The sequence below is a fragment of the Cololabis saira genome, chromosome 18, assembly GCF_033807715.1.
Source record: "Cololabis saira isolate AMF1-May2022 chromosome 18, fColSai1.1, whole genome shotgun sequence".
Taxonomy (NCBI): Eukaryota; Metazoa; Chordata; class Actinopteri; order Beloniformes; family Belonidae; genus Cololabis; species Cololabis saira.
The window spans coordinates 7,159,019-7,177,098 of NC_084604.1; the positions used below are offsets into that span (position 1 = coordinate 7,159,019).

The following is an 18,080-nucleotide window of genomic DNA, read 5'->3' on the forward strand; positions in this document are numbered from 1 at the left end:
TGCAAGCCTTTTATTATTTTAATATTGCTGATCATGGCTTACAAACTCAAATCCTATCTCAAAAAATTAGAATATTCTGGGAATCTTAATCTTAAACTGTAAGCCATAATCAGCAATATTAATAAAAGGCTTGCAATATTTCAGTTGATTTGTAATGAATCCAGAATGTATGACTTTTTTTTTTAATGGCATTATAGAAAATAAAGAACTTTATCACAATATTCTAATTTTCTGAGACAGTCCTGTATACCGTTTTACAGAGTCTATTCTATTTTATTTTGTACTATTTTATTTTATACTTATTCTACTTTTTTACTTACATTTTTTTAAGGAAAAAACCACTCCGTCCGTGCTGCTTTTAATTTCGTTGTATGCCTCGTATAATGACAATAAAAAGTCTGAAGTCTGAAGTGTGAAGTCAAATGCACGACATGCCCAGCACACTCCCAGCTGTGTCACACAGAAAGTCTAGGACAATCAAATATTGTAAAATCCGAAATTACAATTGGGATGTTTGTTGTTGTTTTTCTCTTGGCTTTGGAATGAAGTAGCTTTTTTCAGTCTAGTTAGGGTTCAGGTTCAGGCTTTTTAAAGCGTCAAAGTTAAAAGCTCAGATCAAGCAGCAGCTCCAGTAAATACATCTTTCAAGAGTCCTATTTACCCAAAGTAGGTGAAAACAAACCACGGAGTGTAACACTAAGTCCTGATCTTGGCAACAGCATCTCAGAGCTCTAATTCAGCCTCCATCTGAAGGATTTAACTACAACCGCATTCTCACTTCCCATAAATTGTATAAATTTGAACTTTTTATGACTCTGAGCTATCAGAAATTTGTTTTTTGAAATGGATGTTTGTTATTTTACCTTTAAGAGTAATGTAACGACAAATAAAACCTTCAAATGTTTGTCTGTATGCTGATTAGGCATGAGGTGGGAAGTTTAAAGAAGCCAGTAAAGGGATATGTGTGGTTTTAGAGCCCAGATATGGGATTAGCACAGTAAACTGGTTAAAACTCAGAAGCAGAGGGTTTTCTCTCTTTTGTCACCACAGCTTCTGTTCTGATGACCTAATATCATCTAGGTTATTCTGATATAAGGATTTCATCAGTTGCTCCGTAAATTCACTGCCAGCAAAGAGTGACAAGCAAAGTCAGTTTGGTTCACTCCTAAGCAATGCAGTATTGAAGTTAACTTAAAATGTGGACACAGGTAACATTTAATGGGGTGTGTGGGGTGTGTGGGGGGCAGTGATCAGCCCCAACATTAGAACCACTGACAGATGGAGTGAATAACATGGAGCGACTCTCCGGCTGAAGACACACTGATGTTTTATGGCCACAATTCTTTTAATTCAGATTAAAGCTTATTTCTCTGCTGTGTGACATCGTGTGCAGAGTTGTGTGATAGGTATCAGAGCTTAAGAAAGGTTCTTAGGACTTTCAGATTGTCGAGCACCACTGTGCAAAATTAATTATAAAGAATGGATGAAAAGTTTGGACACCCTTATTTTGTCATAAACAAGTAGGCGTATTTGCAGGTTTGTAGGGTTAAAGGAGACTATTAACCCTTGTACTGTATTGGGGTCAAAATGACCCAATTCTTCTATCCTTCTTTCCTCCTGTTCTCTCCTTCCTTCTCCCTTTCCTCTTTTCCTCCTTTTTTACCCTCCTTTACTCCTTTTTCTTCCTACCTCCCTTTCGTCATTCGTTCATTTTTTACCTTCTTGCTTTTCCTTCCTTCTTTCCTTATTTTCTCCATTCCTTCCTTCTTCCCTCCCTTCTTTCTTTCCTTTTCTCCATTCCTTCTTCCCTCCCTTCTTTCTTTCCTTTTCTCCATTCCTTCCTCCCTCCCTTCTTTCCTTTTCTCCCTTTTTCATTCCTTTCTCCCTTCCTTCCATCTTTTCTCCCTTCTTTCCTCCCTTTCCTACTTCCTTCCTTCTTTCCTTCTTTTCTCCTTTCTTCCTTACTTCCTTCTTTTCTCCCTTCCTTCCTTCATTCCTTCTTTTCTCCCTTCACCCTCCCTTGACCCAAAGACAGCACAAGGGTTAAGACTTGTGAGCGAATACTGTAAAACAGAAGACATCTTTACTCGGTTCATAGCTGTGATATACATAATAATGTGATCTTCTATATGGAGAACACATCTGTGTAAAAGTCATGGATGTTGGTGGAAATGTGCATAGAAACTGTTGCAGCCAGAACCTCTGGATCACATGTGGAGCAAGTGGATCTTAGCTGGACGTGAGTTGGTTCCTCTGTGCCAGTGGGATTACATTGTGTTTATTGAACCCTTTCATGACTATGAATTTAACTGCAGTTTGCTGCAGGAAGAATTCTCCCTGAAACCAGAGCGTCAGCATTAATTTACAGTAGGTTGACACCCCTGTGGTGAAGGTGTGGAGGGATTCTCTGCCGTCCTGTGCAAATGCTCAGTTGTCAAAACATTTTTTTTATTTATTTATTTTCCCTTCATGTCTTTCTTTCTTTTTTCTTTTTTTCTTTTTTAGCTGACAGCAACAAGAACTGGTGCCTGGTTTGAAAAATCACTTACTTTGATTACGTAAACTGTAATCTGAGTGTTAATGGGCCTCCTGAATTATTGCTGTTGCTGGGACTTTAGTAAGGGTTAATCATCCGTAAGGAACGCTGGCAAGTACATTTCATTTCCAGTCGGTCCAGAATGTACAACATTTGTAGATTGTTTGAGCATCCTGGGTCAAAGGTCTTGCTGGGCATCTGTCATAGGATTTTAGATTTGAGAAGGTCAGTTGACCCCTGTGGTATTAACTATAATATACAGCGTAGCTGAATACTGAACGCAGATATATTCAGATATGCAGACCCAGATGTGGTTGCTGCAAATTCATTTAATCTAACTATAAATGGGGCAAATTTAAAGGAGAGTCTTTGATTTGTTATCCTCGTTATCGTCTTCTTCTTTTCTGTTGGACCAGGTCAGGACTAGAGGCAGGCCAGTACCTGCACCCTCTTCTTCATCATTCATGCTCTTTTAATGGTCCAGACTGTGGCTTTGCATTGTCCTCTTAATTTCTGTGACATGTAGGTCAGTAGTGGAACATATGAGAGCTGGGGCGGGGGGCGATGCATATGTTGCAGCCTCTCGTCTCATGACCCGGACCCGGGGAGGAATCTCTGCTAACAATGTCAGGTTCATCTCCCACTGGAGGAGGATTAGGGCCAACAAAATATGCGTCTAGCTTGAGCAATTTTCCTTTTCTTGCTCCCTTTTTTCTTTTTCTTTGCGTTTTATCGCTCCACTTTTGTGTTTCTAACTCCCGCTCATGTTTAGGCTGTAGGATTACTGTGCTCTGTTGACAAGTGATCCAGGATAACGTTGATAGACGGCTGTTGATGACCAACAATTTTACCTAAAATACTTTTGGAGATTCACTTGATATTTTAGTTTTAATGTTAACTGTTAACTGAGTTTGAAAATCTCATCACAACATATTATACAATGCTTTATACTAGGGATGCCCTGATACCATTTTTTTCACACCGAGTATGAGTATTTTAATTTGTGTACTCGCCGATACCGAGTACCGATCCGATACTTCTACCACAAAAATAACTAGGCTAAAAAATGCAATGAAAAATGCAATGAATTGGAAGACAGATTTATTTGCAAACAGAAATTCAATTTTAAACAAAACTCAGCCGGCTGGGCTTTCCTCCGCGCTCTCGTCGCAGGTACATCAACTGCACATGAGCGGTGCTTCACCTGAAGCCGTCCGTGTGAAACAACATAAACAATCAAATAGAATTTAAAAAATAAGCTAAATGAAATTATGTTACACACTCTTGTACAGTAGGTGGCGGTATGCACCTTAAAGTTGGTTGCGATCCGCCAATAAAACAGAGAAGAAGAAGAACATAAACAATCCCATTGTTACAGTCCGGTTACCGTATTTTCGCGACCATAAGGCGCACATAAAATTCTTTTTTTTTTTAAAGAATGTGCCGCGCGCCCAATGAAACGGTGCGCCGTATCTATTACCTGCATTACCGCATTACGGTAATGTAAGGCGGACGGCCACCAGGGGAACGGTAAAGGGAGAAGGGGCGTGTGAAGCACCCGTGAGTTGCGGACGTGATAGAGACCATCCTCAGACGTTAAAGGAGGAAGGGGTGGGGTGGGGTGTGAAGCACAGAGCGGGTGGAAGGAGCATTTCAGCGTTTCATTCGACTGAAAGCAGTAGCGCTGGCGGAAGAAATGAAAATTGAACATTTTCATGGAGGTCAGTCTTGGTGCTTTTGCTTCATGAAACGGTGCCAGCGCAGCAGCAGCGCCCGGCGGAAAAGATGGAGAGCTTCCGCTCATTCTGCAGCCGACACATCACCAACAAACGCATCCAGCCCAGCCACATCACCAACATGTTCGACATCCCGGTGAATACCGCGGTAGAGAGGACGGGGGTGCGCGTCGCCGCCGTACCCTACGCCGTAGGCTAGCGCGGGGGAGAGGACGGGGGAGAGGACGGGGCGTCCGGCGCGGCGGAGAGGACGGGAACAGCGCGGTGGGGGATCCGCACAACGGGGTATGAAAAGTCCTCATTTACTGTTGTGCAGAAGAAAAACTTTGCCTAAAGAGACTTTTCCAGCCGGAGTCATTATAAAGGCAAATTAAAAGGGCTGGATGGATGAAGGCATGATGATCAAGTGGCTGAGACAGGTCTATGTGCGGCAACCCGGTGTTTTTTTTTCACGCATCATGCGTAGGCTAACGTGTCTGCTGGGACTGTTGTTCGGGCTTTTGCAAAAGCCGGCATTTCCAAGGCACCGCGCGGCACAGAAAGTGACTCTGACAGCGAGGAAATTCGGACTGGCACAGCTGAATTAGCGGAGCTCTTTAATGCAGAAACAGAGAATGAGGACTTTGAAGGGTTTGATTAATGTAAAAACTGAAATAAAATACAATCAAACTAAGTTTTGCTCCCACTCTATTTTTAAATAAGCACACGTGTGTGCTTGTGTGTGTGTGTTCTGCAGCGCGCGTGTGTTTTGCGGTGCGTGTGTGTGTTTTGCGGCACACGTGTGTGCAGCTCCGTGTCTGTAGACTGCGCCTTTTCAGTCGGTGCGCCGTATGTGTGTTTTAAATCCAAAAATTACACACAAAACTGAGGGTGCGCCTTTTCACACGGTGCGCGGAATGGTCGTGAAAATACGGTATATAGAGTGATACCCGTGAGTGAGACTGGCAGTGCCAGTGCTGCTCCGCCGCCAGGCTGCACAATCACCCGGGGAACGTCTCCCCCTAGCGGCGCTAACCAGTAACTACAACAACAATGAAGTATCAGTGTGTGGTATCGGAGAATTTTTGCGAGTACGAGTATATGAGAGCAGTATCGGTATCGGGGCTTATACCTAATATGAACCAAGTGGTGCCCCTGAAGCCACGCCCCTGATGTCGGAAAGGAAGTGTATTTGTTTTTTTTTGTGTTAAAGTTGTGTTAAACTGAAAAGCTGCTGTGGAGCTGGCTGTGTTCAGACTCGCAGGTTAAACGTTCTGTAAAGCTCTTCAATGACTCTTTTTGTGATAGTAACCTGATTGATATATTGATTGATTGATTGATTGATTGTTTCTTATCAGTGAGCACATCTTTGTCACACAATCACAATTTCAAGGGCTAAAAAACAACCTGTGCTGCCTCTGCCGTTCTTTCATTGATGACTAAGTTAATACCTTAAGTTGATTATAGCTAGAAAATCAGGATCGGCTAGAATCTGTATCGTTAGACGTTTCTCAGAAAAGACGATAACAGCTGGGGCCTGTACTACGAAGCGGGATTTGGGGTTAGCGAGGTAACTTCAGGTTTAACCCTGGGTTTTCAGGACTACGACGGTGGTTCACTTCTTAGCGGGGCACATCGCCATGGTAACTTATGCTGAACAGCTAACCTGCTCCGGAGCAGGTTATGTTCGAGATACAGATCGCCGGGTGTAAAAGCACCGCCCACTGACCAATCAGCTCTCTTGGAAAATGACATGCCCTTTCGAAGAGAATCCAGTGGAGCTTGGTGCGCGGATCGTGAGAGGATCCCTCCGAAGAGAACGCGTATTCAGGGACCACCAAAACCCCTTTGCTTTCCCTGATGAGTACCTGTATGAACGATCCAAAAAAAAAGGAAAAAAAGAAAAAAGAGGTGGAGGAGAAAATAAAAAATAAATCAATCAATGAATAAATAAAACAAATCATCACCCAAAATCCGATGTACAGTCAATCCAAAACTAATACCAATTAAATAAATAAATCAAGAAGAAATCAAAAAGAAGATGCATTTGTAAGGGGATAGCAAAAAAGGGATTTTCAATTTCGTCCCTCGAACATTCTGAGAAGTCACTTTAAAATACTAAATACCCCCCTCCTGAAAAAATAAAAAATTAAATAAAATAAATAAAAAAAACCCAATTCTTTGGTACAGCATCAGCACAAGTTATCGGTCAACAACAATAGTTATAGAACCAATATATACAGACTGTCTCAGAAAATTAGAATATTGTGATTTTCTGTAATGCAAACACAAAAACAAAAAAAATGTCATACATTCTGGATTCATTACAAATCAACTGAAATATTGCAAGCCTTTTATTATTTTAATATTGCTGATCATGGTTTACAGTTTAAGATTAAGATTCCCAGAATATTCAAATATATGTTTATATCCCTATGAATTTACGCATTTATACAGTCAGCGATCTTTTGCCAGCTGTCTTTCCTGCATTTTGCAGCTGCAACTGTGTTGCTTTTTGCCTGTATTATATGCCTATACTCATCATATTTCCGTAAAATTATTGTTTGCTCTTCGCTACTGAAATAAGCGGCTCTGACAGCGGACTTCTCCATGCTTGCGATTGGTCATGCGCTGAAAACACCGCCCCTTTTATGTGCACGCGCTCATATCCAGATTGGAGAAACCTGGGTTGATATACCGAGTTGATAACCGCCGTCGTGTGACCGCTTAGCGTGATTGCAATTGTCCCGCTTAGTGAATCTGGATAAGGAAAAGATATCCTGGATATGTTGAACTTGCTTCGTAGTACAGGCCCCTGGTGTTATGTGTTGTTATGCTGAGAACCGTTACAGCAAATATATTGATCACTTTGAGCCAGTCTGCCAACATGTCCATTCTGAACTGCCGCTGTTAAATCAATAAATAATGTGATACTGATTAAATAACAAGTCATCTAATACAGACTAGAAATAAAGTTAAGTTAACTTTAAGCTGAATAAAGGTCCCAGCTAGCGCTCGGTGGGGTTATGTTGTTATTGCATTGTTTTAGCCCTGTTTAACGTTGTGTAACTAATACCCGATAACAATGATTTCTACTTTCAGATCAAAGCTTGAAATGTCTCTAACAGAAGGATCCAGCCACGAAATTGGCAGGTATGTTGGTATTTATCCATGTTAAGTCCTTTTAGGATGATAACTGAACTGAGCAGAGATTAAACCAACACAGGGCTTAATATATTTGCAAAATAACGACCAACCTGAAACGTCAGCTAGTGTTCTGTGGGAAGCAAAAAAGCAGTAAAGAGAGGCAAAATAATTTCCTTTTTCTTCAAATAAGAAAAAGAAAAATGTAAGAATAAGAGAATTAGAATGTGAAATTAAAGCATTGGGAATGCCGACCGGGCCGACGCAGATGAACACAATCTTAACAGAATATGGAAAGCTAAGATAGAATTACAAATCTTCGTCTAGAGAACTTTGCACATGCCAATAGATCAGGGAGATATCTAGCCAATATATTAAAAGTAAACAAGGAAAAAACAACTATAACATCCATTAAGGATCAATCAGGGAATATCAGCCTGTTCAATAAACTCAGTCTTCAGAGATTTTTACTGTAAATTATATTCATCACAAATGGATCCACCAGACCAATCCATTGATCAGTTTTTTTGGAAATATCAACCTGCCAAAGTTACATCAGGAACAGGTTACGAATTTAGATCACCACTCTCAATGGGAGAACTCCATGAAGCTCTCCAGCATATGCCTAATAATAAAGCTCCGGGCCCATGGTTTTCCAGCCAAATTCTATCAAGAATTTTGGAGCATATTAGCACCAACATTTTATAAAATGATCTTAAATGTTAAGGAGAATAAAAGTTTACCCTCAAATATGAATTCTGCCAATATAAACCTCCTATTGAAACCAGATAAGGATCCTACGCTCCCATCGAGCTACCGCCCAATATCCCTTATAAATGTAGATCTCAAAAATAATCTGCAAAACTCTTTCCAAACGTTTGGAAAGAATTACCCCTTCTATTATACACCCGGATCAAACAGGCTTTATTAAGGGTAGACATTCTTCTACTAACACTAGTAGACTACTGTGGCAGGGTGGAGGAGCTGCAGCCACTCAGGTTGATTGGGGCACAGGTGGCCCCAATCAACCTCCCCACGCTGCCTGCCTTGATAAGGCATGACTGCACAGCAGAAAGGGTCGCTCGGCTCCCTGGGTCTGCTGTGAAGGAGCTGAAGCACGTGTGTCTTGGGTGAAGGGAGAAAATAAAAGGTTCCTGCACTAAACCCCGTGTCCTCTGTCCTGTCGGTCGGGCCCCTGTAGCACTCGCCGTGCTACAAGTACTCAATATCATTCGAATATCAATAATGTGGAAACTACAATTATATCTCTAGATGCAGAAAAAGCATTTGATCAGGTAAACTGGAAATTTCTATTGGCAACTTTGCATAAATTTGGATTTGGCAAATGTTTTATTGATTGGATATAAAGATATTATATAGCTCTCCCAAGGCACCTAACCTGGTTCACTTGGTTCTCACTGCCTTGTGTATCGCAAAGAAAACCATTCTAATGAACTGGAAACAAAAGTCCAATGTATGTATTAATCAATTTAGGAATCTTTTGTCAGATCATATCAGTAATGAGATAATGTCTGCCTCCACTAAACATCCTTCAGCAGAACTGCATTATCTCTGGTCCATGATTATGGGCTTCATTACCTAGTGGGGGGGCGGGGATGTCGCGGTGGAGCGTTGCCCTGGTCTGGTGGGGAATAGAGTTCATAAGATTATTTTTGTGTGTTGTATAAATTCAACAAGATGAAAACAAGCCACAATGATCAGAAACATATTCCTGGGAGAGTACCGCGTATGCAGAACACCAGAGAACTTTATCTTTGTACACGCAGAAGGAAAGTTTTGAAAGTGAATAAGGTTAATTAAACATGGGACTGTGGTGCTTTAGGCCTGTTAAGAAATCTGATATGACACAGACACCTGTGATGTCCACACTAGTGTAGCCAGATCTTGGGAGCTTGTAAGCAGCATCAGCGCGGATCAAAAACACTGTTCCCTGTCAAACATCACACTTGAGCTATTTCGTTTGTTTGTTTTCCTGAAATCCTGCCATCAAATACACCCATTTTTTGCAGCTATGGGAGCAGTTGTGTGCCAACATCAGCACAGCAACCAGCTCACATGGTCAGTTTTTTTTTTGTTTTTTGCTAATATGTTCTACAATGTTCAGTATCAGAATTTAGCAACTTATATTTGCGAATTGAATTGAATATGCTAAAATATTCTTTTCCTATATATACCTACAGGACTGTCTCAGAAAATTTGAATATTGTGATTTTCTGTAATGCAATTACAAAAACAAAAATGTCATACATTCTGGATTCATTACAAATCAACTGAAATATTGCAAGCCTTTTATTATTTTAATATTGCTGATCATGGCTTACAGCTTAAGAAAACTCAAATATCCTATCTCAAAAAATTAGAATATTCTGGCAATCTTAATCTTAAACTGTAAGCCATAATCAGCAATATTAAAATAATAAAAGGCTTGCAATATTTCAGTTGATTTGTAATGAATCCAGAATGTATGACATTTTAGTTTTTTTAATTGCATTACAGAAAATAAAGGACTTTATCACAATATTAACATTTTCTGAGACAGTCTTGTATATATAGCATAATAATATAATAGAATAGAATAGAATAGGAGTCTATTTCAGTTGCTATATGTTTGGCTGTCTGTACAGTCATGCAAGTTCATTGCTATTAAAGCACTTTAAACTTGTTTTTTCATACAAAATAAACACATTTCTATGCAGTTTAGAAGTTTTGGGGATGTCCCTTTTTTTGGCGCCTGCGCTGCTGAAATCGGGACGTCCCTTATTTCTAGTTCTGAAAAGTGGCAACCCTACCCAGAGATGAGCATACTTTGATTTGAAATGTGTAAATGAAGCCTCAAATACCAGCAGGAGAGCTCATACACACACTGGTTCAAACCTGGAGGAGAGTGATAACCAGACAAAGACACTGCTCCAGCATCATGAAATCAGAAAAATCAGAAACTGCTGCACCTCAGAGCAGCATCATGGGGACAAAAAATGGTGTATATATTGAAGCAAGATCTTGAAAAAATAAGTGATATCTTGCTCATGGATGAGTCTTTAACATCACTTGCTGCACTGGGTCTTACAGGAAAAGTCAAAGCGTCTGAGGTTCTGTTTGGGTATTTGTTCCTTCAGCTGAACTAGTATTTGTCTGGACTTTTTTAGTTTTTATACATTTATTCGGACGCGCCTGCCACATGTGGAGTGACGGCGCTTTTGCTCCTGTTTTCTTTCCTTTCCGCATGACAATGTGATGTTTTCCCACATGTGTCTCGGCTGACTCATCTGCAGGTCCATTCTGAAGTTTTTTCTGATGCTTTTCTCTTTTTACAGTTTAGGGTGATGATAGACGGTTTGTGTTTCCAGCAGGGGGTGTCGATCCAAAAGCAAATATTGTCTGTGTAGTTTGCCAAAAATGGCAAATTAGTTCCACATCCTCTCTTGCAAGCATGATGTCGCTGCTTACCGGATTGAAATGTACAGTATGAAAATCAAAATGGAAATTTAGATACATACTTACCATCCAAAATGACCCCCCCCCCCCCCACCTGTTGTTTTTTTGTCAGAAACATTGTAAAGAGAAGTACAGACATGACTAAAACATGGGACACAAGGTCGGAGCAGCTGCTGAGGATAGAGGACCATGACTTCTCCATGCGACCAGGATTTGGAGGTAAGAAAGTTCATCTTCTGGACCAGGGGTAGGCAACCTAAAATTTTGAAAGAGCCATATTTGACCAAAAAACACAAGAAACCAAATATGTCTGGAACCGCAAAAAATGAAGAGTCTTGTATCAGCCTTAGAATGAAGACAACACATGCTGCATGTTTCTATGTTAGTTAGAACTGGGGGAAGATTTTCTTTTCATTATGTACGTCGAAATGTTGAGAAAAAAGTCAAAATTTCAAGGAAAAAGTCGAAATGTCTAGGAAATAGTCAAAATTTCGTGCAAAAAGTCGAAATGTTGAGAAAAAGTTGAAATGTCGAGAAAAAAGTCATAATTTTGAAAAAAAGTCGAAATGTCGAGATTAATGTTGAAGTACAATCTCGAGAAAAAAGTCAAAATGTCAATATTAAAAAGGAAAGGAAAAAGGAAGAAAAAAAGAAGAGAAAAAAAGAAAAAAAAGACAAAAGAAAAAAAGAAGAAAAAAAAGAGGAAAAAAGAAGAAAAAAAGAGAAAAAAAGGAAAGAAAAGAAGAAAAAAAGAAGAAAAAAATGTCAAACATTTTTTAAAAGCTCCAGGAGCCACTAGGGCGGCACTAAAGAGCCGCATGCGGCTCTAGAACGGCGGGTTGCAGAACCCTGTTCTGGACCTAAAGTACATGCAGCACTATCAACCATTTGTACTGGAGGCAGCCAGTAAACTGCAAACGCCTCTTAAAGATACTTAAAACCTAAATGTCAAGACAATCTGAAAGAATTGACTCTAAACCGGACTTCTTACCATCCAGTCAATACTTTGGTCCCCGTGTCCAGCCCTGGCCTGCGACGATGATGTAATGGTGCAGGATTAGGTCTGAGCCATCGTGATCTAGGCCAATAATTAATTACTGCCGAGCTGCAGCTTGTAAGGTTCAGGTTTCAATAACTCCCATCTTCATCTGCTGCATGAGATGGATTCAAAACCTGAACCACTCTGCTTTTAAATTCTCACACAGAAGTTCCAAATCTTGCTTTGAAATCTAGGACAGTGAGTTAGGCACAGGTCCTGATGAGCTGCTGCGACATACATCGAGAAATTTCATCTGTGCTTAATAATGAAAGAGTATGAACATTTGTTCTAAGAACTCAATACAAAACTTGAATTGATCATTTGCACAACTACTTTTACAGCCCTCAGATATCATAGTTCTGATGTAACAAACGTAAACCTTATGAGTTTAGATACCATCATTGAGTTCCTCCTTCTGCTCTAATATGACCGAAGATCAATTCATTGAAAAGTTGTTTTTTTTCTTCTTATTTGTGTTGCTCATAAGCAGCTGTTCATATAAAGATGCATCTATTTGGACTTAACCCTTGTGCTGTCCTCGGGTCAAGGAAGGAGGAAGGGAAGAACGGAGGAAAGAAGGAAGGAAGAAAGGAAGGAAGGAAGGAAGGGAGAAAATAAGGAAGGAAGGGAGAAAATAAGGGAGGAAGGGAGAAAAGAAGGAAGAAAGGGAAAACAAGAAGGAAGGAAGGAAAGAAAATAAGGAAGGAAGGGAGAAAAGAAGGAAGGAAGGAAAGAAGGGAGGAAGGAAAGAAGAAGGAAGGAAGGGAGGAAAGAAGGAAGGGAGAAAAGAAGGAAGGAAAGAAAGAAGGGAGGAAAGAAGGAAGGGAGGGAAAAAAGAAGGAAGGAAGGAAGGAAGGAAGGAAGGAAGGAAGGAAGGAAGGAAGGAAGGAAGGAAGGAAGGAAGGAAGGAAGGAAGGAAGGAAGGAAGGAAGGAAGGAAGGAAGGAAGGAAGGAAGGAAGGAAGGAAGGAAGGAAGGAAGGAAGGAAGGAAGGAAGGAAGGAAGGAAGGAAGGAAGGAAGGAAGGAAGGAAAGAGAACAGGAGAATTAGGTCATTTTGACCCAAACACAGTACAAGGGTTAAGGTCAAGATTTGCAGAGATATATTTTCAATTTAGAAACCAGACCCCAGAAAGTTGTCTTGCTAGAAAAAATAAAAACCAGGCAATAGCAGTGGTGCAAATATGTAACTTACCAAAATACCATGCAGCTGCATTCTGTGAAAGTCTGCTTATGTAACACGCTAACCCCAACCCCAGCACAGCGGCTAAACGGTACAAGACTTGACCAATTCAGGATTTGTGGAGGGCAACGGGCAAGCCAAGAGCTGTCAATCATCAGCAGCCCGACAGAACACACCAAAGCCTCTTTAAGCCTTCAGCTCAAATTAACAACACTAATATCTAAAATGACCACGAGCAAATGTATGAAATGACTCAAATTTATTTTAGCGGCCACTGGTGCTGGTGTGCTTAAAGACAGTGATCCCCAACCCCCGGGACGCGGCCCGGTACCGGGCCGTGGGTCATCTGGTACCGGTCCGCACAGAAAGAAAAAATAATTTCTATAGCCCCGACTGATGATGGATGACTCTCAAACTGATGGTTCACAATGTTTTTATTCCTTGGATGTAAATACACTGCAAACACACCTTAAGACCTGTAAAGGAATAAAATAAAATAGTTAGTCTTTCTACATTCATATAAGTTTCATTTAACTTAAATACAGAACGACGCAGCTGCTCGCTCCGCTACCATTAACCATGAGTAACCATGGCAACCAAACTCAAGCTGGACATAAATACGGCATAACATTAGCAAAGAAAACAAATCCTCATCAGCAGGTGATTTTTGTGTCAGTTAGGCTCCACTTTAGCATTCAAGACACTAGTTTAGTCTTTCAGACACACTTTCTACTGCCATTAAACTTTAACCGTTAAAGTCCGAAGCGCCAAGGCTCGGGGAGACGCCTTCAAAATAAAAGCGCTAAATATCGGTCTTCTTAATATATAACAAATAAAATAAAAGCCTGGCTTTAAATAACGTTAATGAGAAAACAAACATAAAAACACATGTGTCTTAACATCAATTACACCCAAAAAAAACAAACTTTTAACATTCAGTGTATTGTGGGCTTTCTGGGAATTTCCGCATAATTATGCAAAAACGGCGCATATGGTTTGGTGGCGGATCGTTACGTATAGGTCCGCTAAATCACCCCCCCGCCTCCACCCAGCTCCCTGCCCATCAGCACTGAGCCGCGGGCTGGAGGGAGAGAGACGTCTCTCCTCTCCACCTGCGCTCTCCTTTTTTTTCTTTTATCCTTTTATCAGACGAGACAACCCGCTGAATTTAAGCATATTACTAAGCGGAGGAAAAGAAACTAACAAGGATTCCCTCAGTAGCGGCGAGCGAAGAGGGAAGAGCTCAGCGCCGAATCCCCGTCCGAGCGGCGGGCGTGGGAAATGTGGCGTACGGAAGACCGCTTGCCCGGTGTCGGTCGGGGGCCTGAGTCCTTCTGATCGAGGCTCAGCCCGTGGACGGTGTGCAAGACAAAATCACATACCATTGATCCACTGTCAGCTGTGTGCGGGGAGTTTGGGGGAGAGGAGGATGGGGGGGGGGGCAATGATTGACAGGAAAGGGGGAAAAGGACACGTTTTTCACTGCGCAAAAAACACCGTCATAAATAAAGCCAGGCATGGCGTACCGGAGTGAAGTTTTTCTTGTTACACCTTTTTAGACACATTTGAGGGATATTGGCCAAGACTTTTAATAGTGTTAAAAGCATGTTAAAAATGATGTCACAATACCTTTAAAGGTAATTCACAATTTCCATTATTTTATTTTATTTTTTCGAAAATGTTTTTTTTAATTATTATTATTATTATTTTCTTATTATTATTATTATCTTGTCATTTTATTTAGTTTTTATCAACTACACCTTTAGATTGGGCCGTGAAAATATTGTCAGACATTAAACCGGCCCTGGTACAGAAAAGGTTGGGGACCACTGCTTTAAGACACTTCTAAATGTCATCATCATCCTTGGTAGTTGATTTTAGTCTGTTTGTCACATGGGTGATATCGTCCATGTCAACGCAACATCGACAAAGCTTTTACTGAAGCAGGGAAACATCTAAAGCAAGCAAGAAAAGAATGATTTATGATCTATTCAAGGTCGTTTTATGGGCCGGTCTGCAGAAAAACTTTTTTAACCTTCTGTGAGCTAACACATAAAACCATGTACCTGACAATTAAGAGGATTAGTGAGAAGAAAAATCAAACCTATAAAATAAAACTGAAATCCAAATAAGAGCAAAACCAATTGATTTAGTGGTGTGAGCTGGGCAGGAATCCAACTAGGGGTCTGTAACCGTTGTATAAATGTGAAACTGTTGCAATTACTGATACTATTTTCAGGATATATGTTTCTGCTACTCAAATATCTTCTAACGGGGTTCACAAAGATTTAGTTGTTAATGAAACAAGTCATCTGAAACCACTCGTTCTTTCTGAAAAATAAGAGAACCGATTGTTAGAAAAGGAACGTAAATAAGAAGGCATCATCTTTTTGTCACCGGAGATTTGTATCCTACCTCCTAACACACGCATCATCATTCATCATTGCAAAATAGTGTCACGTGCAAGGACATTGCTGCTAAAAATACTGCATTGGAAAGACTCATTTCCTGCATTATCAAAACTTTCAAAGAGTGAAAATGCTTGAGAAACATCCAAGACTGTCCAGGGGCGCGATGAGAAGCATCAGCACAAACAGTGAAGACTTTTGGACAATGGCCAGGTTGCTTCTTCGATGGCTTCCGGTTGAGTGAACGCTGGCACGTCTGGCTGCCGCTGCTCTCTGTTTTTTAAAAGTTTTATGATTCCATGCATCGTCTACAGCAGACCATCTACTTCAACTGGAACCTGGTACTGTTGTTGCATTCCACGGGACTATAACAGAAACATACTGCATCACCAGTTTTGTATTCTCCGGGCAAGCTCGTAGCGTGCTGGGGTTCCCTACCTTGAATACCTGGCTACTGCTGCTGCTGCTCGGCTCACCATCCCGTGGACCATGGCGCTGATCCACAAGCTCGCTGTGAGCCTTGTGCTCCTGTGGACAGTCTTGTCCCTTTTAATTCATCCGGCGTCTACATTGATCCAGTACATGAGCGCGGAGCTCCTCCAACTCCGGTTCCTCCGCCCCGCCGCTCCCCCGTCTGTGCTGCACCTTTTCCCGGACATCTCTCACCTCCCTCCCCGTCGGAGACACATCCACCGCGGAGCCGGACAGAGCTATACTATCAACGACTCCACTGCCATTCATTCCATCTGGTCCTCCGGTCGCCGTCGTCCTCAGAGAAACACCAGCAGGAAAGTGGATCACAGCGCGTTAGCCAGCCTAGCCAGGTCGGCTAGCGTTAGCTTCACCAACCAACACTCCGACGTCAACTTTGGTCTCCTCATCACCCGCTCTCTCACCGGCAAAGGGCAGCTACTCCAGGACCTCCTCACCGACCGCAAGCTCGACTGTCTCTGTCTCTGTGAGACTTGGCAAACCCCGGACGACTATTCACAACTCAACGAATGCATTCCACCCGGCTTTGTTTACACCAGCAAACCACGTCTCTCCGGAAGAGGAGGCGGTCTCGCGATCTTGCATCGCGAGACTTGGAAAGCTACTGCCGTTGCCATGCCAACTGTGTCACAATCCTTCGAGGCCGTGGCTCTGCAATTGAATGGACCCATTCCTACCATTTTAGTTAATATTTACCGTCCCCCCAAACCAAACAAGGATTTTATTAATGATTTCACCACACTTCTCACTCACATCTGTGCACTTTCACCCAATATAATTCTGCTTGGCGACATAAATATTCACTTGGACAATAATAATCTTGCTCTCACCAAGGACTTCATTTCATGTCTGGACAGTTTTGGACTCAAACAATTTATCAATTTCCCCACACACTGTAAAGGACACTCATTGGACACCGTTTGCTGCTCTGGTCTCACTCCCCTCAACTTCTCTGCTGCTGACCTCCCCTTCTCCGACCACAAACTCATCTCATTTAACCTCAGTCTAACCCTGTCCAAAACCAAGCAATCCCGTGTCATAACCCTCCGTAACACCAAAAACATAAACCCAGATGACCTCACAACAGGTCTTGAAAATCTCTCCATCATTACCCCCCCATACACCCCAGACCAGCTAGTAAATCATTACAATGACGGCCTCCACTCCCTGCTCAACTCACTTGCCCCCCTCAAAACCCGGAACATCACATTTCGCCACTCTGCCCCCTGGTTCTCCCCCCACCTGCGCCAGCTGAAGGCCAAAGGCCGTCAGCTGAAGGCCAAAGGCCGTCAGCTGGAGCGGCTTCACCATAAAACCGGTCTCACCATCCACCAACAAATGTATCATGCCCACATCCTACAGTATAAAAACGCCATCTCCTCAGCCAAAAACATATACTTTGCAGCCAAAATCAATGCCGGTGCCGGGAACACCCGAGCTTTGTTTTCTGTCATTAATAACTCCCTCCGCCCCCCTGACTCCCTCCCCCCACACTTCTACTCCACAGACTACTGCAACTCCATTATGTCATTTTTCAACGCTAAAATATCCACCATTCACCAGCAACTAGCCCCCCTCACATCCGGTTGTCCTCCTCCCTATGTTCCAAACCCCCCAGTCTCTGTACCTCTCTCCTGTTTCCAACTCCCCTCTCCCACAGACCTCTCCAAACTCATCCGGACTTCCAAACCAACAACCTGTCAACTCGACCCCCTGCCATCCCCCCTTGTCATAGCTTCCCTTCCCTCTATACTTCCCCTGATAACAGCCATTATTCACTCATCTCTCACATCTGGTTCTGTCCCATCCCCACTCAAAAATGCCTCTATCACACCGCTACTAAAGAAACCTGGTTCAGACCCCAACAATTTCAATAATCTCCGCCCCATCTCCAATCTACCATTCCTCTCAAAAATCCTGGAAAAAGTTGTCGCCTCTCAACTACAGGCCCACCTCTCTACCAACAACCTCTACGAACAGTTTCAATCCGGTTTCCGCCCCCGCCACAGCACAGAAACAGCACTCATTAAAATCACAAATGACCTCCTGTTGGCATCTGACTCTGGACATTTATCCATCCTCATACTCCTCGACATGACCGCAGCATTT

General features: G+C 42.0%; 1 protein-coding gene across 3 annotated transcripts in view; it reads left to right on the forward strand.

Annotated features, from left to right (window-relative positions):
- Positions 1–18,080, forward strand: part of LOC133464509 (gamma-aminobutyric acid receptor subunit rho-1-like) — a 34,574-nt gene that overhangs the window by 285 nt on the left and 16,209 nt on the right. For 2 of the 3 annotated variants that reach the window (XM_061746533.1, XM_061746535.1), the window contains exons 2-3: positions 7,354–7,404; positions 10,964–11,070. In XM_061746533.1, the coding sequence (XP_061602517.1) occupies positions 7,354–7,404; positions 10,964–11,070 (158 nt within the window). The remainder of the gene's footprint in view (positions 1–7,353; positions 7,405–10,963; positions 11,071–18,080) is intronic. The other variant, XM_061746534.1, reaches the window with a different exon arrangement.